The 25,288-nt window shown below is 38.8% G+C and overlaps 1 protein-coding gene across 2 annotated transcripts; it reads right to left on the reverse strand.

Moving 5' to 3' along the window:
- Positions 1-15: 15 nt before the first annotated feature.
- Positions 16-18,437, reverse strand: stk40 (serine/threonine kinase 40). Of its 2 annotated transcripts, none has more exons than XM_088602745.1 (11): positions 18,220-18,437; positions 12,680-12,809; positions 11,947-12,032; positions 11,691-11,834; positions 10,863-11,087; positions 10,496-10,548; positions 6,954-7,069; positions 5,517-5,661; positions 5,154-5,273; positions 4,664-4,748; positions 16-4,194 (listed from the first exon to the last, which is right to left on the reverse strand). In XM_088602745.1, exons 2-11 carry the CDS (start codon positions 12,795-12,797, stop codon positions 3,976-3,978), a joined length of 1,311 nt encoding a protein of 436 aa, XP_088458871.1. In that variant the 5' UTR covers positions 12,798-12,809; positions 18,220-18,437; the 3' UTR covers positions 16-3,975. The 2 variants fall into 2 exon arrangements, with proteins under 2 accessions (XP_088458871.1, XP_088458872.1); XM_088602746.1 differs by lacking the exon at positions 18,220-18,437 and adding an exon at positions 13,281-13,305.
- Between the last annotated feature and the right edge of the window lie 6,851 nt (positions 18,438-25,288).

The raw sequence follows: 25,288 nt of genomic DNA on the forward strand, positions 1-25,288 counted from the left end.
AATACCAACATCAGGTTTCCATATGAAACTTTTATTGCTGACATGCATGTAGAGGTTTGATGAAGTACAAAAATATGTCTTTTATACAAATTTGATTTTTTTTATACAATTACCTAGTTCTCTGTTAACTTACTCAGTGGAGCAGCTCGAATTTACTGCCTTTTTTACCCCCATCTTATCTTGCACCATGATCCTTTTCTTCCAGTTAAAACAAATGTCAGGCATATCGAACACGCAAGTGTTTTCATTGGGGCAATAAAATGTATTTTTAACATTTATAATGTCCGATACTATGGTTTAAACCTTTTAAGATAGTCTTCAACCTTGTGGGTCAAAAGCATGCGAACACATAACTTACAATTACAGTTCAACACTACTTAACCACCTGTTTCATGCTTGAACTGCTGCATAATTTCATCCTCACAAAATGGATTAGGTATACTGCCCTGACAGGGAAATATTTTTACTAGTGATACAGTGTATTGATGCAACCCTGGCTTTTACAACCCTGCTTATAATGGAAATGGGACACAGTTACACATACAGTATACTTTTTAAACAGCTAGCAAAGCACCCAACCAAACAAGCGCGATGAGCCTAATGGCTATCCCGTGCTTGTGATCCATCTTCCCCTCTAATTCAGGCCGCAATCCATTAAACATAAGTCATCAATCGCTCAAGACCCAAGGACTGTTCTTGAAATAGTTGGGCTCATGCTTAGCTGGAGATAATAATTGGACAATCTTTGAATGGAGGCCTTGAAAGTGATGAATGATTTAAACCAGGGGTTTCTTTCCAGCACCAGTCCACAGGATCCTGCTGTATTGGTATGCTGTCTCTTTAAAAACCCATCTACATCTTCAAGTTGTAGAAGAGGGACTAAAATCAACTGACTAAACCTCATTGTTCTCTAAGGTGTGCAGCTGTTGGTACGCAAGAAAGATACAGAAAACGTGCTAAATTCCCGACTCTGAGGACTGGGACTAGAAACTCCTAGTTTAAATCCTGTTAGATTTCTGCTTCGATGACCAGGATTGAGGTCTACCTTAATCCATCAGTATCTGTCGGGTGCAATGGACATTTATTTAGAAAATAATTAAGAGTCTTTTATGCTAGCATTTGTTCATGGTTCACAATTACTGATTCATACCCATTTAAACTACAATACTGCTGAATATATTCACTCACTGAAATGCATCGTCAGTTATTTTCACTGTCTGTATAAACACATTAACAAATGGTGTCAAATCACTTAGGATGTTTAGTCTCCAAATGATGAAAAAAGGGCTCACAGATCAAAATTTAAAATACTTTTCAAGACAGCAGCTCAAAGAACGCACTGCACACCTACTGCCATCACACTTCTTATACGATGATAAACAGTGCAACATTATATTAATTCCTTGATTGCTATAAACAATTATTCTTCTCATAAATCAAACTAATGTACTATATTTACTTAAAAAAATAAACATATGCAGAATTCTATTCTGTATTAGTGTAGCTTAATCCACAATTATGTGGCAACTTAACCAAATTACAAGGAAAGAAAATATGCTTCTTTTTAAGGGAAGTCAGACAGAAAGAGAAAAATCACAGCAATAGCTAAACCCTCAGTTTTAAAAGACACTCTTAAAAGTTAAGATGCATTTGACTGAAAAATAAAAATGAAAACTATTGTGGAAATTCTACACTGTGAATAAATAAAACTCACATGACTTGAAAGAGACAAGAAAAACTACAATAACAGTTAATAATTCACTCATGCTTTGTGGTCAGTCTAGATGTCTTTTCTTTGATTAAACAAGTATACTTTATCTAGTTAAAACAAAACCAAGAACTAAATGAAAACAGTTTTCTCAAGGTGTTATATTGGCTGCACAATACACATCTGATTTTAAAGAAAAAATTCAGAAATGCGCACGTGCTCTTAATTAAATCACAAATAGTTGAACAATATTGGATAAAGGAACATAAAACTGTTGGCAGGAGTGTCAAGAGATTTTTAAAAGATTCATTTAACACATTTTATAGATTTGTTTAGGGGTATACTCAATAGTACAGGGTTCTGGATTGGTGTTCTGGATTTTATCACAATACATTGTTCCCCTAAATTCAGCAGAAGCCAGTGCAAAAACAAAATCTGCACATCTAGCACTTCAGGGGTACAGGAATTCATAAGTTCCTATGCATTGAAAAACCTCCTCAACATTACCGAGAAAAGACTTAAGTCATTTGGAGAAAACAAATCGTTCCAAATGCTCTGGTTAGCTCCTGCACACATCAAAACAACAAGAACTGAAATTCACACATCCAGAGGGTTGAAAGTTATACAATATACTTGGCAAGAAAAGGCATTGAAATTAATAAACAGTGAAGAAAAAACATTTTTAGAAGTTACATTTACTAGTGTTATCCATTTTAAATTTATGAATACACTTTTATAATTTATAGATTTTATTTAGTAAAAACTTTAGATAATTGTCTTGTACTTTCTATGGAACTCTACATTGCCTAGTTTATTTGGATCTAAGGTTTTACACTAATCCATGTTATGGATATGACAGAACGATGCATTACCAGGAAAAACCAAGTCTTTTCAGTTCTCGACTGACTTTCTTCTGGAAGTCGAACCAAAGTGTCTTCAAAACCAGGGCTTTAGTTATAAAACGGGCACTGAAAGTTGGTTGCCTTGGAAAACACCTATTGTTAAATTCTTAACAATTATTAATTATTAAGACAAACTTTGTTTCTTATTTGTAAGATCACCAGCACGCTCACTGCACATATGATTACATATAATAACCAATGCAGTGTGATAAGAGGTTTAGGTTGTGCTTTAGCTTTGTGTACTCAAATTATAACTGTCAGCTTCCTGTTTTTAGGAGACAAACCTAGCTCTAGACCATGGGAAACCTTCATACCGTCAGCCATATATTTTTACTACATTGTGAAAATGTATCGTAGACTCTTTAAACTAATTACATTTACCTATTCTTGAGACTTTTATTTTCACATTTAATATATTTGTACCACAGTGATACACTTTTATGTAGCTTTGAAAACCTAATGAGAAAATCAAGGAGGATCTTAGAATTACAAACAGGTGAGAAATGGAAAGACATCTGACTGCCTTGGCAAACAAACCAGTTTAAAGATGCTGCCTCCTTCTTGGCTTTAAATAGTTTAATAAAATCATGCTGGCTGATAATAGAAATCTATACAAAAATATCATACATACCTATCCAAATACATATTTCTAATGATAAATTAACTGACATAATTCATTGTATGTTGTTTCAAGATGACTTGCAATCCTTGAGCTTGATTTGACCACTCATTTATCACACAACATGATTGTACCCCCTACCCGAATCTTGGCATTGTCCTTATTTCGTAGCATGTAGAAGATAGCTGCCTAAATGCAAAAATAACAAGAACCAGGCTTTTCTGCATTTACAGATACTGGTAAAGCGGTCGTCAGGTCACTGAACTTGACATAACATCTTTAAAATGGGGCTTGCCAAAATACCAGATAAACACAAAATGCTACCTTTGTTAAGAGAAAGAAAAATAAGCTTATTCGTATCATATGGAGGGACTGTTACCAGTAGCTACTCCATACTACAATATGCACCAATGATAATGCTTTACCAATAATGTCAACGTCACTAGTTCTGATTCACGACTCCTTACGTAGAGGACTGTGTCATTGTTAAAAGATGAAGAGAGAGGTAGATCTGAAGTCACAATTAAAGAATCATTCTAGATAACTGTGATAAAAAAGAGCAAATAGCAAAATATTCCATGGAACGAAAGATGATCACTGAATCAGAATGTATCCTCAATAGAGCCGGGATGGACTGCTACATTATTCTCTATTGCAGAACTGTATTGCTCTGGATGTCCGGTGTGTAATGGCGAGGCGGCGGTCGGAGAAGGTCGCGATCGCCGCCGCCGCAGTTTGCCAATGGCTTACTTTCGCAAGTATCTCTGTGCAAGGATAGCAGCGTCCAGCGGACTGACGGGCTGGGCGTCGTGTCCCAGGCGTCGGACGGGGGGGATGTTCCCAAACTGCCGCTTGTGGAGGAAGCTCTTGGCTTCGTGAATAGTGTTTTTCTCTTCCGCGAGGATCAGCTGCTGCCTCATGTAGTTCTCAAACTCGTACTGCGAAGACTCTTCCGTCACCTTGGCCTGAGCGTAACGGGGGCACAAAAGAACCTCTTCACCCGCGAATTAAGGAAGCTTTGCACAAGTCACTTTGAGTGGCTAAACAGTCATGCAATTAGAGCTGGCAGAGAATAAACGTAGTCAGGAGTGGTGGGATTATTCAGCTTTCACTATTTGTTTTTCCCCAACAAAGGCCTGATAAAGCCTACATTTATTCTGTTGTATGTATGAAACTGTTACATTTTGGGGGGAAAAAGGCAATTATGCAAATTTCTACAATTTAATATTTTATTTAATTCTCACTAATATATTTAAATATTACCAACTTTTAACTTTTATTCATGAAAACGTCCGGACTTGTCCGCCCTTGCTATTGCATTTGTTTACCACTAGATGGCAGAATACGCCCTGCTCTACATCCGCCATGCAAGTGTCCAGAGCCCTGCAATGACAGTCTATTGACCTGTGATTTCTTTTTGTACTCTTATCTTACCTCTTGAAGATGTTCGGGATGGTTCACCTGATCATCAATATCTGGCACTACCTGCAGCGGGCCACTCAGCGAAGACATTGACTGCCTGTAAAAGGTGCAGGGGGCACAAAGATTGGAGTTTTTGATCTTGAGGTTCTTAGGTTTTATCTTTAAACAAGTAATAGGTTTATTTTATCTTTAAACGTTTCTGCAGCAGGAGAGTTTCTATTCAAGGCAATGCAGCAGTTTCTTTTTTTTACTTCATGTAATGTTATGAAACTTTCAAGCGAGAGCTGGATGAGATCTGAGATCAATCCGCCACCAGAAACCAAATGAGTTAGGTAGGCCAAATGACCTTTCTTAATGCTCTTAATATTAAAAACTTGACACACTACATGGGAAATCCTCATAAAAATGCTTTAGTAGACGATTTCAATGTTCAACGTAGCGCTGTTCAAGCATACTCATCGCCTATGTGCAGATGCTGGCTTCCAGTGATGGGAGTCCTTACCACGAGGCGATGATGCTGCTGAGAGACTCCAGGACCTCCGCTGCTGTGAGCCTCTGCTGTGGGTCCAGCACAAGCAATTTCCGAATAAGACACACAGTGTTGTCCGACACGCGGCCATCTCTGCCAGGGACAGACCACGAGAAGCATTGGCAACACAAAGTTAGACAAGTCAACCTTGAATGCACACTGTGTTCATTAAAGAGCTAACAAAACCCAACGGCAGTTGTTTGGCATCAAGCAACACGTAATGTTCTCGCACGAAACAGCTCGTCTAAAATTCAAGTCAGAATTCAGAGAACTTCAAATCACAGCGACGGATGAAAACACCTCTGCAAGGTTAAAAGTCAAGTAAGGGGTGCATACTCTGGGATGGTGTATTCTGCCGCTTTTATTTTTCTGAACAGCTCTTGAGGTATGCTGTCGTAGAAGGGAAACTGGCCATACAGCATTGTGAACAGCACCACCCCCAGAGCCCACATGTCGCTTGGCTTTCCACGGTACGGCCGGCCTGCACAGAAAGGAAGAAAAAGCAAACAGAACTTTTATTTTCAAGTCAACAGATACATCTTTTTTTTTGCTATCAATATTTAGAAACAGCATTTTATTTACTGGTGAAACCCTCCGCTCCTATTGAACTCGGTGTGTTACTCCTTCCCCACGACTTGTCTAGAATTTCAGACACATCTAAGACATTTGAAACAATTTTTTCCTAAATCGCTACTACTGGGAAATTCACAAATTGAGTTTCAACAGATGATTTTTACTCTCAATCGTGTCAAGTGATGAACTGTTTCTTAAAGGAAAAGTTTTTTGAAAGATGGTCGGAACTTCAACAATTACTTTTTTGTCAGAGAACCTCTTTGAATTCTACAACTCAAGGCTTTTGCAGCAGACATTCTGCAGCAGATTTTCTCACATACAAGGCCTTGATCATGATAAATGATATAACGAGACATTTCTTGTCACATGCCTTCCACCCAGTGAACTGCAAATTCCTGTTTTCCATCTACCCCTTTTAATCTACAATCATAAAGGGAGCAGCAACCACCTATTTTAAACTGTTCCTATGGGACATCTATTCGCTTCAGGCACTGAAAAGCTGCAATTCATTAACATTGTAAGGATATAGGAGAAGTTACTCAATTTAAAGAGACAGGTCAAAGATTATGGTCAACATATAACAAACAAACGTAATTTAGTTTTCCCAGTGACTCATTTAGTGACTCACCGCTACAGCATTTATTGTTCTGAAGTCATGTTCATTTCATTTCTGCAGAGCTGAATCAAGCCTTTTCTTCTCAGACAAAAATATCTGAAGCTGCTCATGACTTTCTATTTGCACTATCCCTGCTTAACTTTTCTTGACTCTCAAAGATTCAACATTTCAGCGTGTGCAAAGTTAAAACTTGATTAAAGTGCTGCAGTAGAAGACAAACTGTGCAAAGAAACAATGTAGCTTTTAACTGCAACAGCAACATATTTACTCCCCTGGACCATTAAATTCTCATTACTTGAGAAAAATATAGTCTAAAACAAAAAAAACCCAAACACTGCAAAGACTGTACACGTCTAAGAACTCCCCCCTCTAAGTCTCCAGAGTTGTGAAAACTAATTTGCTGAATCATTTCACAGGAAATCTAAATGCTGTCTTTATCTTTTAAAAGCATTACATCACTTCTCTTATGCATGGATTTCTGAAACTTGAGCATTAGCTGTTCAAGCTGAGCTCTAACTTCTTTCATTGACAAATGTCTTTCGGTTTCTACAATAATAAATCTCAGTATGGATGCTCTCCCTCACCACTGAGCACATCTGGGCTGATATAAGCTGGGCTTCCCCGCTGGTCCTTGAGAAGGTCGTCCTCACTCACTAGGTGTTTCCCCAAGCAGAAATTAGTGATGGTAATTCTGTGAGTCCTTTAAAACGAAAGCAATGAAACAGTCTGATGAAGTGAAAAAAGGAACTGGTTCACTGACATGGATTTAACCAAGCTTTTAAGTTGTCATACTTAGGGTTTCTTGCTTATGTCAAAGTGGCAGCACTTAGCAGTTAAAATACTGTACATGTACCCTTTAAAAATTATAATGTAGGCTCCGATGCAATGAGACCTGAACAAAATTAATTTAAGAGCATTTAACAAAAAAAACATTCCCCTAAAGAGGCTCTCGCCGTGTGACTACACTAAGAATTAAAAAAAAAATCAGCTTTACAAAACAGTTTATCTTTAAATGCAGAAGCTCCTAAACCTCCAGTTGGACAGAAAAATCAATTAGGTGTTGTTTTTAACAGGTGTTAAAAAGTTGCCTTAAATCAATTTACATTTAAAAGGTAACGCTTCTGCAAGCTTCCAACCCAACCACAAGTTTATGTGGCCATTCAGCCTTAATGTGTGACTAGGGGGTGGGTTGGAGTTTTGTGTTAATCTGTCCCATCAATTCAATACTGCACAAAAAGGGAAACTCTATCCATCTGTGCAGTATATATAAAACACGTGCCAAGCATAATGCAGGTACACTTTTTACAATTCTGAAGGCTGTAGATAAATCTGCTTGAGATGAACATTGCTAGGTTGCAAATGTAAGGCCATGCAGCTCTTCTTGTTTACTTGAAGTATACTGATTCAATGTTCACTACCACGCCTTTCTATGGGGTTGACTCTGTCAAAGCCTTTCAGGATAGTACATACTTGTAATCCTGAAAGGCACTGGCAAAATCAGCTCCCAAATTTACAGGATTTTTTAAATCTTATGGCAATATACATATACACACACAGAAACTGCTGGTGTGCTAATTAATGAAATGTCTGTGAAACAGATTATTCAAACTTTATAGAGTGAAGAAAAAAAACAAAAGACCACACTGACAAACAGATGAGTCACCATATGGCTTCGGTTAAACAACTAGAATGACTAATACTTTGATGAACAACATATAATATTTTAAACCAGACTGCATGTATAGCCCAAACGCCCAAAGGGCTCAGATTACACAAAGTTCCATACAGCCAGATTTCATGGAGCCTGCTTTGAATTCACATAAGCACTCTCGAAAAATATTTTGACCTGTAGCTCTAAAAGAGGGCACTTGATTACAACAAATGCATCAAAATCTGGAATGCTGGATCCAATTTATAAAGCTAATATCACTTTAGCTAAGAACTAAGAATCCTAAAGCCAGCAGAGGTTCTGCAAACAGTAATTGGGCATCTAAAGGACAATATAAAACCAGATCACAAAACAGAGTAACATGAAAGGACAACATGTGCACAGCTCATAAGCAGGAGGACAGAGTTCTGTGGCACAACCATGTTGTGCAGTACACTAATGGCAATGACACATAGCAGCCTGATGTGATCAAACATGAAGCATAACAGATCCACATTTTGCACATTCAGTTCACATGGAATGAGGCAGATGACCCTGTTTTAATTAATGTCAGATCCTTGCTCAAAAGACCTTGACCAACATCGAAAAAAACAATCTGGGGACGTTTCCAAATGGGGCTCCCTGTTGGGATATCCTTTATATGCCCGAGAATGTTTTTTGGAATTGTAATGCTGAATTTGATTGCAAGTTTTAGTGTGCAAGAAATGACATGGGAAAACACTTCAGTACTGCTTCACTGCTGCACAACCCACATGGTGTGCACAGATGACAGGAAACCAGAAACCCCACATCTCCATATTTAATCAAAGATTTAAAATAAATAACCTCGAGGAGACAGGCCTGGTCCATTAGAGCCTTTCCATCAATTTGTAAAAACAACCAGTCTGGCAATTTGTTATTCAATATATAGTTTAAGCAGATAAGAATATAAATAAGAGATGACACTGCAAACACTAAAGCACAAATTTCAAAGAATGAACAGTACATTCAGTGGTGCATTATAACAAGGTTATTTATTTTAAACAATGGAAACAATTGTTTGGAATGCTGACAGTAAGCTACAGTAAAAACATTAACAATTCAAAAGTAAATGAAATTAAAAGCAAGACATTAAACACAACACTTTTTGAATGTAAAGAGCCACAAAACAAAAAATGCAACAACCACAATATTCCCTTGTTTAGACGGAATTTGTTTCACAGTAACAAACCACACATTTTGTTTGCAACCCCTGTGTGAAAAGAAATATTTGGAGAAACAGAGGTGTGAAGAGCCTGCGGGAACCCTCCCCCAGATTTAAAAAAACCCGATTGGAACGGATCTAGTCAAAACTAGTTATCACCCCATTTGGAAGAGTCATCACAGCAGGAGGAAAGCCAACTACTTAAAATCCAATTCGGTGCTGATAAATAGGAGGGGTGGGGCATCCTTACTTGGTGAATGACTGACAGTCACTGTGGCGACACTTTTGTTATTAATCTCCACAACATGAAAGGGGCTTGCATCTTAAAAACAATCAGCAGTGCAATCGGGTTTGACACCAACGCACATGACAGAAATCAACGTTGTCCCCAGGGATTAATGCACTGGGCCCTCTGAAGGGTGAAACTCCAGGTTTTTTTCCCTTTTCATGTTGCAGTCTGTACTGACGACGGTACAAGAAGAAAAAAAAGTAAATACTGTCTTGCGTCAGCAGCGCTAGCTCTGGATGACTCATACCCTCGCAATGATGGCTCTCCTGGCAGAGCTCTATTGTTTCCCTGGAACTGTGCGTTCTGCTACCTTGTCTACTATGCTGCCTTCATAAGACACTTTCAATTTCAAACCACATATGCATACAAAAAGAAATCGGCAGCAGACAAGAGGAAAGAAAAAAAGATGTTCTGCGTTTATGTGCTTTGACAGAATGTCACGCTTCACTCTTTACCCTTTTGTTACTTTTACCAAGCATTTATGTATAATGTCCCTTTCTGGGGAGAGCTAAACGGAGGAATTACTGTGAACGGAAAAGGCTTTTTTAGCACTGATGCAAAATAACATTTTGATACAGTGCTACATTTATATATTTCCCTGGCTTTAATAGGAATACTTTCTGAATCACTCTGTCTTACAATCTTTTAAGTTCCAAGCATTTTCCATACACATGCTTGCTTCAGAAGTGAGTGTTTTGTCTTGCATTTAATGCATTTAGAAGGGATATTAAAATGCAAAGTTTTAAATCTATGACAAAACTGAGCCAGACCTGCAACACTTTACTGAGATTTATTCAATATTACTTCTTTATATAACATTTAGATAGTTTGAGAAGCAAATGCAGCAATGCACAGCAATTTTAGCATTCTTGGAAAACCACATTTAATTAAAATAAACTTTTGATAGTTTATTTTTTGCTAATCCACGATTCATATGACAGCTAACCTCACGGCAGGTTAAGAATAAAACCAGTTCAGACCTTACCTTTTATTGAGCACCATGTTTCCAAGCTTCAAGTCTCTATGCACAATATTCTTCTGTAGAAAATGGAGAAAAAGGCTGTCACATTACACCTTCTACATCAAGGTAGCTGCTCTAGTGCATTGAAATGCTTTCCAACACAGTTAGTAATATATACTGACTGAACATGGGACAATCTGCATGTTTCACTATCCTCTCTGTTCTGACCTTTCCTAAATGCATGGTATCTTTTGCTATACAACCACATGTAAGTAGACGACCTGCATTACAGGTTATTTACAGCTTTCAAGCTTTAAGCCTCCTTCTCAACAATGGTATCAGGTACAAATTAACCCGTTAGTGTGATAAAGGCTAAGAACAATAACGTTACCTTATGCAATGCTTCGACAACTCGTACCACATCGTAGAATATTACAATGGTTTCTCTCTCGCTCAGTCTCTTCTCCTTAATAACATAATGCTGGAGGTTGATGAGGTCTGCTGTTTTGTCACTGAAATCGTGAGCGCAAAGACAATCAAGAACTAAACAGATCCGCTTCTTCATTTTTCGGATTTTGTTGGCTTCGTGATCTTCAACAGTCTCGTAGGCTCGATCCTGCAGGTCAGAGTGCATGGCAGTTTTTTTTTTAATAGTGTTTTCAGTTAACGGTTAAAGACTCACAGTCATAACTGTAAAAAAAAATCATTTTGAAAAGAAGTTTATGTTCTTCCTTTTCACAGTTCACTGAAAAAGTCAACAGGTGACAGTTACCTTACAGATACGAGAGGCAGTAGTACATTATCCTTAACTAACTGGTGATGTGCAATTTATTATTACATTTTATGCTCATTCCAAAAGAAATGGAAAGGTGACTGTCTAACATGAGGTACTCAGAAAAATCCAGGAACCATCTCTTAAATCCAAGACTCTCTTTCCCATATATTTGAAAGACTCTGGAACATTTGCTCCTGAAAGGAGCAATTTCTATATATTTAGAAATATATAGTTTTATTAAATATAGTTTCTATATATTTCTTAATATAGTGGCATTGAACACGGTGAGGGGGAGGGCTGGCTGGACTACACATCTGAAATTCTAGGCAATCAGAATTTCCCTTTTGATTAAATTAACTGTAAATTGTTCATCAACGGCCGCACTGTGCCTCTTGTTGCAGGACGGCGGAGGAAGTGCAGGAGAGTGTGCTGATCGTCTCTCACCTGAAAGAGGCCATGATGGTGCACCACTCCGTCCTGATTGTGAAGCAAAGACAGCAGGGAGTATTCCGTGTGCAGCAGCATCTTTCCTTGACGCTCCTCCTGGGTCTCCCCTCCCTTGTCAATCCTTTCTTCCAAAGTGAGGATCTGTGAAAAACAAACGCATAAAACATACACGCTCAGAGATGGTAGCAATTTATGTTAAATGGTTCTAGAGAGGAGCAATGCTGTGATTCCTGCAAACTAAATTAAGACTCACCTTTAACTGATAAAAATCATCTGTGCCATCTTTTCTTGCCAGGCATTGAACTATACTTGGCACTGGAGAGTTCCCTAATCGAGGTCCTGGGAACACAAAGCAAAGGTGCTGCATTGAGTAGTTTTCTACAGACACAACAGGTGCTCAATATATGCAATCAGAAAACAGTAGAATGCAATTTCAAGACCTACTTAGCCTCTAAAAAGGAAAACGTAGAATGATATGACAATCTTTATGACAACTGAGCTTCAAGTATTTATGAACTGCACAGAACCACTTCATTTTTTTTAGCAATCTAAGAAGTGGCACTTAAGAATGACTGACTACTAGCAATTTTTTTCACAGAGTCATTGTACCCTGCAAGAGACTCTTTATGAGTCTCTGTGTTACAGCTTTTTGAGGTCTTAATTTTAATCACATTGTTTTATTATCCATAAATTGTTATTACTGACAGAAAATTAAATGACTCCACTTGTGACTACTTCCTTTCCTCTATAAATTGTGATAACGATCATTGATTAACTATTGCAAATATAATACATAGACCGACAAATAAAAATAACTAATTTTTGTAAATTAAAAAAAATACAAAAAGACCTAGCAGACACTGTACCATTTCCATTAAAGCATAATAAATTCCATGACCAAAACCACTGGGATATACACAATTTTGCACAATTTTAAAATCCCCTAAAGAAACAGAACTGATGGAAAAAAACATCCACCTTCTTACCTAGAATAAAGGGCCCGGCTCTCTTGGCATTATTTCCCGATATCCCAGAACACAGAACTTTGCTGGCTCTGGCGGACGTCTCTCCTGCTCCCCTCTCCGATGCCCGTCGCTTTGACATCCTCTTAAAGCGCTGAACGGAACACAAGGACAAGACCTTAGCAAGCCAGAAGCAGCAGGCATTACATGTGCTGTCTGCCACATTTCAGCGCACGAACCATCTTCCAGAAGAACACTGTGTACAGCCGTTGCCTGGCAGTACAGCCCCTGCCCAAGTAATGTGTAAGAGGAGGTGCCTCAGTTACACAGTATTATCAGCACCCCCCCCCCCCCCCAACCAAGACAGATTATCTACATAAACATTCAGTAGTAGTTAACAGGACATTGGAGGTTAATTAGCAACTGTATAGGAGTGCTGGAGGTGCAAACAAACCCTGTAACACCCAGATTAAATCACCTCCAGCAAGAAGGAGCACATGTAGTGAGGCATCAGCATGGAGTGATGGTGAGGACTGCATTGCAAATGGGAATTTTGCTCTCAACCAACATTGTTAAATTCAGGATTGAAACACAAAATGTCACTTTTTGAAAAAGAAAAGGACACCTTGGTTAGTAGCTGGAGTGTGGGCAGCTGTTACGTTTCTGAGCAAACGGAGCAAGCAGATATTAATTCTGTGCTGGAAAAAGTAAAAAGAAAAAATATTTCAACTGCTGCAACCTGAAGATAGCTCCAAAGCCAATGTGTTCTGTTCTTTACCGTGTGAAAAGATTAAAACTTTTGGCCCATTTAAAAAGAATAATAACAATTAAAGGCTGATTTTGAGGGCCTTACAATAATACATTGAGAAAACCAAAATGACACTGAATATTCAGCATTATTGTGATGTTTTGCTACTCTTTGGTGAATTTAATCTGTCAATGTTATCTGACGATCTATATTACACTTTCTGTTACAATACTTCCTCTTGCTCTTAATGCAATTTCCTATAAACACAATCTCTTCTGCAAAAGTAAAACTCACAAATCCATTACACTGTCAAAACTGACCAGTTTTTTTTACTTATAAAAAATGCCACACTACCAGTAAAAAATGAACTTTCCATTCAAATTACATTCAACAGTTCCAAGTACACTGTGTAACAGAACAGCAAGACTTCTTAAATGCTCCTAATTTTAAGTGGCCAAGTTCTTGCTCATTTTAAACTTGGACAGAACAAATGTGGTATGACAACAAGCTCTTAGACACTTTCTATTTTTGCACACAGAGAAGCAACACTTCAGAAAGGAATTGCAAGACTGAATTATGACAGGGTCATCTTAAGAAAAACATGATTCTCTCTTGCAAAGCACTTCCGTTTTGTTAATTTAACACATTTCCAAGTAAGACACAAACTCAATACTATTGCTCTTCTTTAACAAGCACAAGCACATGCTTGTAGAACAGGTCACTAATCAATCATTTCAGATTTCATGACAGAATGCTTTAGCAGTTGTTTAATGTCCCTTCTTTATCTGCACAGAATATTTTCTTTTTTAATATGGTAAGCATCATTATATCTGAAGAAATTTATTTCTCCATTTAAAGTGTAGTTCCCATAACAGAGAAGTAAGCATATGACCAAGAGCAGTGAATCACATCTTCACTGCAGGGTCCCGGGGGTAAAATCGAGAGTATGTGACTGACAACAAACATGATGCTTCAATAACTTGTGCTTTCTACATTTTTTAAATATTCGATTCCTAATAAAAGATCTATCTTTTCTTATTTTTTAAACTGCCTATGCAATGCAGTGATGTACGAAAAGATCTTTAAAATAATACTTCCTTTTGACTCAGAACTATATGAAATAGGGTGCATGCAGCAGTGAACTAAGTGGGCCACTTTTAAAAAAAAATCACACACATTCTTGGGGTTTTGGACTACATGCGCCAACACAAAATAGTACAGTTCCTACACTAATGGAGGACAATTTATCAGACCATGTTGTGACGCAATATTCCATGTCACCAGTCAGCTATTTTTGCTGTGTTTTTTAATGAGGGAAATCCCTAAACCGTGAACTTTACACCACACTGCTACAGTGCACACAGCAGGAACAGAGAATTGCTTATTACATGAATATAACCAGGAAAAAGGCCTGGAATGCTGCTTGTACATCCTCTCAAATTAACCACAGACCTGGCTGTTACTCAAGCTTGGGTACTGGCAGCACTGGTTATATTTACACATTGCTGCGTAAAACAGCATTTTCTCAACACAGACACACTGCAGTGCTATAAAGTTCACCAGAGGACTAGTCCATTTGTGGTCCACCAGCATGTAGTCAGGACTCTCTTTCATCTTTTCTTTCTAGATATGAGCCATGCCACTTTAGAGCACCACGCTCAGCATTTTCCTTTTCTGTTGTATCTCAGCTTGAGAGCAGATAGCAGGCTAAAAAAAAAACAGGTTAGAGCCTTTCCCTTCTAATTCCATAATCGCATGATGGGAACATGGCCTCTGGATACATTCAGAGTACAATTCCCTTGTATTTTTGCACAGACCAGATTAAAAATAAAGGAAGTACCTTTGTTCCATGTAGGTCATTCAAAAAACAAAAACACTTGAATATTCAGATGAATGAAGAACGAGTGGTACTTGAATCAGCATTTTTACCTCGTCTCTCTTCTGCTTCAGATTACAATAATGAGACAGGGGAAGGCACTTAGTACTTATTGTAGCTGCGATCTCCTCAGAGACTCAGGGTTTTAAAACAGCAGTCTTAGCCAGAAGGAAAAGTTGTAGGCAAGCAAACTAAGGTATATACTTTGTTTTTAAATAGCGTTTATGTTAACACTTAGACTGTAGTCCAGCTAAATTTCATGGCTTCATATTCTATCAATGAATAAAATGTTATATTTATCAATGCTAAACATCATGCATAAAAATAGCATCAAATAAAGCAGTGCTACAGTATGCACAAAGGCGGCGGTTTTAATGAATTGGATCAAATTTGTCCACCCTCAATTTATACATGGGGAGAAATTACTAATTGCAGAGGAGACAGAATAATGCTGTTGTTTAAACACATCTTGCCTGTGCCTCTCAAAAACTGTAAATCTGAGATGTTATCACAACTGCAGGACTGAACAGCAGCTTTCACAATGGTTTGCTTTAATGACAAATCCCCATGCCGGCGGGGAATATCTTGTTTCTATAACACTATGCTACTAGTACGATGGTTCACCGTTTAGCAGATAAGACAGGTTATGACAAACCTTCACCACGCTAGAGAGAAGGCCTCCAAGACGTGTTTGCAAAATTTTGTAATGTTCAGAACCAAAAAAATAAACACCATTATAATTCTGTATAAAACGAGGAAATGTGCAGAATTGCACCCAAAAGGTGCATTTGAATTGAATTGGTAACCACCATTTAAATACAGATGCAGCCTAGTGAAAAACAGAAACATTCTCGCATCAGGCGATAAACGGAGGAGCGTGAAACGGTACGTATAGCGCAGTGTCTCCCAGTCCCTCACCTATACACATGCAGCGACCGATAATCGCAGATGGAGAGAGACGGTGACAAGTTTTGAGAACAGGTCAGAACCATGGACAAATTTAACTGCTTCACCACATTTCAGACATGCAGAGACAGACATTTAAGCTTTATCTGTGCAAAGTGAAGTGTCTTTAAATAGTTGTAAAAGCAGCACTGGGCAACAGCAAGTCGCTGATGTTCCACCCACTGCTATCATTCTTAATCTGCTTCTAAAAGGCCAAACCACCCCCACCGAAACAAATCTGAAAAATGTACTGCACAATAACAATGACAGACTCGTGTAGGCAACACACTAAATGAACACTGTAACCAACAAGATGAGCTACTAAAAGCTTTGGAAAGAGCTCAAAAACGGAACCTGTAAATCCTCATCTTTTGTGTGCATACTATACACAGGATTTCCAAAAGAGATGACATACATACCGTACAATCACAATAGCTAGATTTCTATTCAGTTTTATTTTAGTATGGTGTCTGTTAAGTGTACAGTAACTGGACCGGTTCCTACACAGAGGATGAGACGGTGTTAAAACACAAACTATAATGCATTGGTGCTACAAATAGATACGTATCCTGGTGTCATCTGTAAAAGCATTAACACATCAAGTAAACTCGGGGAAGATACATTTTGATAAATAGCTGCATATCTACGAGCAAAAAGCTTAGGCCCACAACAGCGAAAGAGAAATCTTGGCTGAGGCATATTTTCTGCATATTGATATTTCGGCTGCTGTGTGATATGACTGATATTGAAAAAAACGCACGCATTAAAAGGAAATAAAGCAAGCGCCAATGAGAGAGTGCACGGCAAACTATCAATCACAGCTAACACTTCAAAAATAGTGCTGTCAGCTCACGAACACATGCACTCACTCCATCAACAAACGAAAAAATAATGACGTGCACATTTTCGGTTTAGGGTGAGGACACACAACGTGTACCAGGCAGGACAAGCGAATGCCCAGAAAATCCAGCACTAGCTCTGACTGCGCCGTGCTGATGTGTAGGCTATCTTCTGCACCAGATTTAAAATGCACGTCTGAATTTTAAGATAAAGGAACTTTAGACTTCAATCGAAAGGCTTCCCCCGTGCCCTTGGGGCGGGTAAAACACGTTCACCTCACACACAAAAGGTTGCACGCTAACAGCAGCTCTCTCCTGCCCAGTGCACCTCATTTCCCCACATTAAATGTGGGGGGACACATTCTGGTCGAAGGAGGTACATAATGGAAGACCACAGGTCACTGTCGCACTAATGACTGAGCAAACAAAGAGAATAAGTTCCGTCGCGGCGTTTCTGCACCGTCAACTTATAAGACACCGATCTGACAAAGAGTTGAAACTCGCACACCAGGCCAGGAAGAGGGACAGGGAAGTACAATTCAGCTTTACTGTAAGGACACGACCCCTTTTGTTGACCAAAAGAAACTCGAAGCCATTCCGACAGGACACCATTTGTCTCCAGTCCCGTCAGGGCTCGGGGCTGCTGGCCGAGAGGACCCCACGCGTTAAAACAAAAAAAAAGAGAGAGAGCAAGAGACACGACCTGCCCCCCGAAAAGACGACTCATCACAATAAAATGATTTTTTTGTTTGTTTGTTTTGTTTTCCGAAGACAAGAGCCGAATACCAAGCCCCTTGTCTTTTACAAGCAAGACCAAAACAAAAACGTACCGGCATCCAAAACAAAATATATATATATAATCTTGAGAACCAACCAACCAAAATAAAAAAAAACAGTTTGAACAGATCATGAAGGAAAATAAATTACAGGAAACCGGCACAATTCTCCACACGGCGTAGTTAGGTCTCTCAGCACGCATTTCACTAGCTCAAATCCGTTTAACTTGATATGTTATGGCAGTCAGAAAACACCACCTTTCGGTCGCCCAACACAGTTTTTAAAGCCACAGACTAACTAGGCCCTTTAAACAAAGTACAGTAGTAGTGTGTTTCCAGTTCTGAGCCTGGGCAGCCGAGATCCTTGATCGACAACTTACCTTATGCCAAAATACAGCCGGGAAAAAAACCTCCTCTACAACAGAGGCATTCTTCCTGCTCTGTGTTCAGGCACGGTGCACTGAGTTCTACTTTCCCAACGCCACCAGCCCGTCTTTTGTAATTTCAGAAGTTGTTTTATTATTACTGAAATGAGCAAGCCAGGAAAAACCTCCTCTTTCTGACCCTCTGATCACATCTTTCCATAGCAGCACCACCTGACAACGGAAATGACGCACGTCTCCTGAATGACAGCCTCGCTCAGCCAATGAACGAGCGGCTTCGGTCTGTGACACTCATGTAAAAACTATGAGGGTTTTTTTTTTTTGTGCCTTCCTTGCAATGTAGCTCTGCAGGAAAACGGGATATTTAATTTAAAGGGCAGGCTAAACTGAGCGGTCTGTCTGATCTTGCACAAGCGCGTTTGCATAAAGACCACTGTTGCAAATGGATTACTGAAGATTACAGTAATATAGATTAGTGTATATCCCTGCATTTGTTACTCAAAGGGAGGTGCTGTCTACTTTAGTGAAAAAATGTTTCGCTGTTTTTTTAGAGTGGATATAGTACTCTAAATTTACAGATTTAGAAAACGTCATCATATTGTACTGAATAGAGAATCTTTCTGACCCACAATCGGATACTTCGTTAAAGGCCTTCTCAACGTATAAGTTTTTTTTTATCTGCAGAGCTAGCTGTCAATGATCTGGAAAAAATAGGCAATGTCATAAGAAAAAATGGAAACCAAAATGTTAACCATCGTATAAATCAGTACGTTGTGTTTCTGCAAAGGAAAACATATAACTATAATTTGCGCAGGCCAATCAACACTCTTTGTCTATGACCATTGTCTTACGTTTCTAAACATATAAGCACAAATGTAGATATAAATGTGTGTGGAATACATCCGGCGCATTTTAGATTGAGTGATTGAAATGGGGAACGGAATTTAAACAGTGAACAATTTGTACTTTCACAATTAGATAAAAAAGTAACACAAAACTTGAATGCAAAAAGACTGGACAAACAGGCGCCCCATGTACTCTGACTGTGACTGCATTTGTAATAAGGAACTCTGACTCATGTTTCATGCAAAATTACAATCATGAAACAGCTTATGCAATACTCCTAATAGGTAGTGCTATACTCTCCTCTGAGAGAAACAGCCATTCAAGACATGGAGCCAAATCCACTCACTCAGGCGAATACAATGAGCATGATTGCAATCATGGAACGTTAGCTATAGTCATTATTAGGATCTAGTCCTCCACACCGAAGCAAATCTGACTGACTGTGGTAAGTATATAGAAGGTGTGAAACTTGGGACAATGACTTATTATTATGGGTCAGGAGGTGCAGAGATGTGCTGTTCTAAATGCATGGCTACTGTTTTGTTCTTGTGAAAATCAATAGGAATTGAAAAGAATCACTCATGACTGGTGATTGTGAATATTTTACATAATAACTTTAATAAATAAAATGTCAAAAAAACTTCAGATGCATCTGTTCTTTTTATATAACTTGTGTAGCCTTTCTATTTTTAATGGTAATATAAATCGATCCAGCCTGCCTCAAGGTTATTGATAACAGGAAATTTAAGTATGCCTGTATCTCAGTGACCTATTGCAGGTTTTACGGATCTATTTTAGTGCTCTGAAGTTCATAAAAAAAAAAACTGGCAGAAGTGAAGCTGACAGGTAATCTCGAATGACACAGCAGCTACTGACTGTGGAACTGCTGTCTCAAAAATGTTTTAACAGGATCTCCCACTAGGCCAAATATAGCCCCTCCATGCAGAATAACACCCCACCTACAGTCACAAAACAGTGGGCAGGTGAAAAATGGCAAATCCAAAAAAAAAAAGGAACAGCCGTGCTATTTTCAGCCGGTTTTTCATGTCCTGCGTGATTCAGTGCAACTCTTCTGTTCAGCCACATAAAACGTTTTTCCACTGCAAGGGTTAACACATTAGCCATCCCACATCTGTGAAGTGGAAACTATGAATCACAGTCAGAAAGCGCCCACAGGTGAAAAAAAAAAGCTAGATGCCATCCGACATAAGTTCAAAGACATAAAAGCAGTTGTAACCACACCTTTTCTCTGGTCTTCTTTCTATGGAATTACGCAATTTGTATTGAACATTAGGAGTATATTTATATACATGTCCACTGATGTTCCTGTTTAGAAAAGCACCCTGCATAACTAGTGGCTGTGAACCTGCATCAGCAAGAGTACGTTACGAATTGTACCAATAAAGTGATTAAAATGTGGCACATTTCACCTTCTTACAGACGCTTCGCAGCAGATCTTCAACTTCACAGCTCACTCTGTTTGAAGATGAATGGTAAAGAAGGCTAGATATTTGAAAAGGCTCTTTAAATGAATACTGCAGGAGTTCGCAATGTGTTCCCTTATTTATTGGCTATTTCTTTTCAATTTTGGATTTGGTACACATTTTAAAACTTGCTTTCAGCTCTTAAAACATTGAATGGGACTTGCAATTGATATCCATCCTACGTCAGTTTCTGACTTCCGGGGGTGAGCTTTTGGAGGTCTGTTGCCTCAAACCAATTGCAACCACTTAGAATAAAAAAAGGTTTGGCCATGAAGGAATGAGTGTGAATCAAATATCGGCACATAATTACAAAAGGTGGCATTTCGGCCTGTGTAGCCCAATTGGTAGTTAGTAGTTAATTGATCCAGGGATCTCATTCTCGAGAGGATGAAGAACAGAACAAAAATACAAACATGTGGACTGTACAAATTGAAGTGCAGCTTTGGAGACAAAGCTATTAAGAACTTCACAGTAACAGTGTGATAATAGATACTGGGAAGCAAATGGGTTTTATCCTTTCAGATGAACAATTGACCTGAGACAAGGCTATACAAAATGGCTCAGAATGCCCTAATGCTACGATTTAAAACACTCTGGAATATTATACAGAATCATACTGGCAAAAACAAGAAAATGGGTCAAAGTAAAGCACTTAAGAATACTAAAGCACTACTAGAAAATGAGCTTGGGAAAATAATATTTAAATTGGCACAAGCACAATAGCATATAGTGAAAACATGTTAAGTATTGCCATATGAGACTTAAGGCTTTTTTAAATGTGATTTACAGACCCGTAGTACCTTCTAGAGCTAAAACTGATTGAATTGATCTGTTTGACCTTGGGAACAGCTTCAGAGAAGAATGGAAATGGATGTTAACAATGAGCCTGTACCTGGGCATGCCAGATGTAGGGCTTTGCTATGAGGCAATAGTGACATGTAGCAGTAAGGATATCTTTTTACCAACACATTAAGGAGATATTGCCTGTTCATGTACAAAATATTCATACACAATGCTTCTATTGTCCTTGCCTGTTTGCTGGTACCATTACCACTTTGTAGCCTAATCTTGGCATTGAAGCTAAGGTAATCATCACAGAAATTAAGCAAGATTGAGACTGTTTATTACCAAATTTGGAGGACAATAAGAAAGAATTGTTGGAGGCACTCTACTAAACCAGAATTTACAAACCAAAACCCCAGGACAAAGACAGGGACACTGATCCTTTGGAGGTGCTTTAAGTGAGACATTTAACCAAGGCTAATAAATATTTTGTCATTAGAAATCCCATGGTGCTGTTTGAATGAATAAGGGTGTTAACCCTGTGTCCTGGCTAAATCACACTCTGGGCTTGCACAAAGAGCCTTACCTCAAGTTTCTTCTTAATTCAATTGGTGATAAAATTTCTCCCTTCTCCATCTGATCTGCTGTGCAGTGGACATAGTGGTGCAGAAAGACTACCACTATCCAAGTGGTGCTCAATTCAGAGGTGGCCCCTTCTATATGTAAAGCACAGTAGGATTCTTCAGGATGAAGACCTCTATATACCTACAAGGATGTAATTAATGATGTAGCCAAAAAGGCTTGCTGGCTTCAGCTGAAGTTCCATTCAGGCATGAATTCAAATGTTTTTTTTCATACCTGACTTCTAATTACTTACTACTGTGGAAAGACCCTGGCCTTGGTTTCTTTTTATATCTTGGAAACAATGACCTGAAACAGCCGTGTCCACCTGCTGTTCCTCTCTGCTGCACGGATAAGCCACTCTCGTCCAAATTATCAACACCAGCTGTCATTGGAAGGCAGACAGCTGCAGCGCAGTGAACTGTTCCTGACACTTGAAAGATAGTTCAAGAAAGGATTCAGCATCAGATAAGACAGAAAACATTCAGGTTTAACATCAGATAAGACAGAAAACATTCAGCCACTAAAGCCCATAACTTTTTTGGGGCGGTATCATGTGTTCTTTCTGGATTCGATACATGAGTGCTGACCTCAGTGAGGACAGAGGGGCCAATTACTCTTCCAGTTCTATTTTCCAACAGGGAATTAAGGAACAAAATCCAACTTTCCACTCCAGTGCATAAACTTGAACACAGAAGAACGACTTGATAGAATTCAGTGATTGTAACCATCCACAGGAAAGGTAGCTACTAAATTTTACGTTTTAGACTTTTTCCTTATACTTTGCCACTGTTCTGAATGGCCATCTGATTCCAATATTTTTCCTTGACAATCAGAACCACAATGTCTACCGCTATTGAGAGGTCCAGGAGATTCCCTTGATAGCAAGCAAAACGGCGCACAGTTGAACAGTCTAGACTGAGAAGCCCCTTCCCAGCTGCAGCCCCCAACGCCATGCCCACTCCCACGCTGTGTGTGATGCCCTGGCATGTTTTGACTGTGTGGTATGCAATATTTTCGTGGCTTGGCAGGGGAATCAGGGGCTGAGTCAAGCTCAGACGCCTCAGTTTCTCTTTTACTTGATGGCAGACTGCACTCAAATAACCCAGGTAAGTGTGCATCGTTGTCATGGAAACATTCCATTAATGGCAGGACTTCACTGTTTTCTGAGTGGGTGGGAAAGCGCCAAGGGCCAAAAACAGTCTGTGGTTGGAGAAGGACTAGGAACCGTCTCCTGTGTTCAACCACTCCTAATGGGCTTTCTGCTCCAAACACTTTCTTGCGATTTGTTAGGAGCGCCTTGGAGAAGCACCTGTCAACGTCTGTTTGACTGCCTTGAGATGCATCCCTACTTGGCATGCAAGACTGTCTGAAATCCAGTCCAAAAGATGGCAGCCAGTTACTGTATATCATGTTTTATAGCTCAAGGCTTTATTGTTTTTGTTGTTTATTGCTCTTAGTCAGTGACAAGGTGCGCTATCATTTGTTTACATGACTCAGTAGTTGAGATCCGGACTGTGCGCTTCCTGGAAAAAAAGAGGTTTACGTCCATGTGTACAATGTACTTTGGTGCTTTGCCATTCTGGAAACCACAGCGATACGAGACACTCATGTTTGCACTGGAAGGCATGCATAAACAAGGGGTCAAACAGCCTGATAGAAACTGAGCAATGGTGAATAATTGTTTAGATGTTATGTTCTGTACACTATATCTCTATAGCTGCCTGAGTTTGAACACCAAAGACAATAAAATTAAGAGTTAACAAGAGAGCTTCCAAAGTACGCAACCTACAGAACGTTCAACATCCTGCTACTTTTTTGGTGTCCTGCCTCCTTGAAATTGCTGCAGTAATGTTACCTACTGTCCAAAATTAATATTTAGAAGGCTTTCATTAGATGTATTTGTGAGGTACATGATGTATTTGTAAGGTTTTCAAACTTTTTAAAGTGATGACCCTCTAATGATGACCCTCCTAATGTAAAGTATAATGTTGGGTACTAAGAAAGGAGAGACATCCTAGTTATCTTCTACAACTTGTAGAACTGTAAAAATAAAAATGTTAAAACAACTTTGATAACTGTAATTTAATCTTTAAAACTAACAAAATGGCAACTCACCTGAACACAATACTTGAAAACATTGTCTTACAGTATCTTCCAGGGTGATATAATTTTAGGGTGTACATCCCTGAAGCAGAAATGATCATTCTTCACTTAAATTAAAAATGAACATATGGTATTAACCTAAAATCCATGGTGTTTTACTTTTTATCTCTCAATTTACAGTATATTTAAGACCACTCACTTAATCAGGAATCTTTACTCTCTGTGCGTGCACATTGCTACGATTATGAAACAGACAAACTTGTAAAAGGAAGCAGATTGTTTAAGTCTCTGCTATTTCGTCAACAGGATCATAGCATATCGTATTTGTCTGCTTTAATGCTTCCTGTTGATAAGCACTAAAATGTGTGCAGAGTTGTCGCTACCGTTTGTATGTTTTCCAAACAGCCTTGCAGATCAGATGAGGACTCCTTTGGCTGTCCTTAAACATTGCACAGAAAGTGACTCGGGTCACAGATCATTCACCTCCAGTATTTTCCATGTGTGGAACTCCTGAGATTCCTCCGACTCTTAAAAAGAAGCTGGTCTTTTTGAATGAGCTTTGATTTGACAAGAGTGTGCCACACTCACAGGTTCAAATCTCTGTACTGTACTCTCATACACACTAGCATCATCAGTGTTCCAAATAAGTTCCAAAAGTAAAAATATCAAATTTTACATAGCAGGATATTTATAATAAATACAATTTATAAGAAATACAAACAATTCATATGTGATACATTTGTGCAAAGCTTTAGATATTCTGACATTTCAATGCATTTCTTCTTGGTAGAAATGAGTTTATATGTTATACATCTGTATATTTTTTTATGATGATACTGCATTATCACCCTTTTTACTGGAAGTACTAAAAGCCTAACCTAGTTAGCAGTGGGTGTCTATCAGACGCCCACAACATCTCTGATCGATTTGGGGGTTTTGGTATTGCTACACAGAACCAAAGACACTGTACCTAATGAGCCATTTAAGCAGCCTGAGTTTCAGGGTGTGGGAGGGGAAAGACATGTGGGAGTAGGACAAGATGACAAACTCAATCACCGGATCTGAAAAGCAAGTGAGCTTTATCAAAGCAAGAAAGTGTTTACCTCACTACAGCTTTGACTGCATCTGAAACCCAGCTTATCTCCTCCCTTCAGAAACACAGCAAGGTGTTGTTTCCTTCCTTATTTTAAATTAAGCCATTTTTTGTGATATAAAATAAAACCAAG

The sequence above is a fragment of the Lepisosteus platostomus genome, chromosome 13 (genome assembly GCF_059453375.1).
Source record: "Lepisosteus platostomus isolate fLepPlt1 chromosome 13, fLepPlt1.hap1, whole genome shotgun sequence".
In the NCBI taxonomy this organism is placed as follows: Eukaryota; Metazoa; Chordata; class Actinopteri; order Semionotiformes; family Lepisosteidae; genus Lepisosteus; species Lepisosteus platostomus.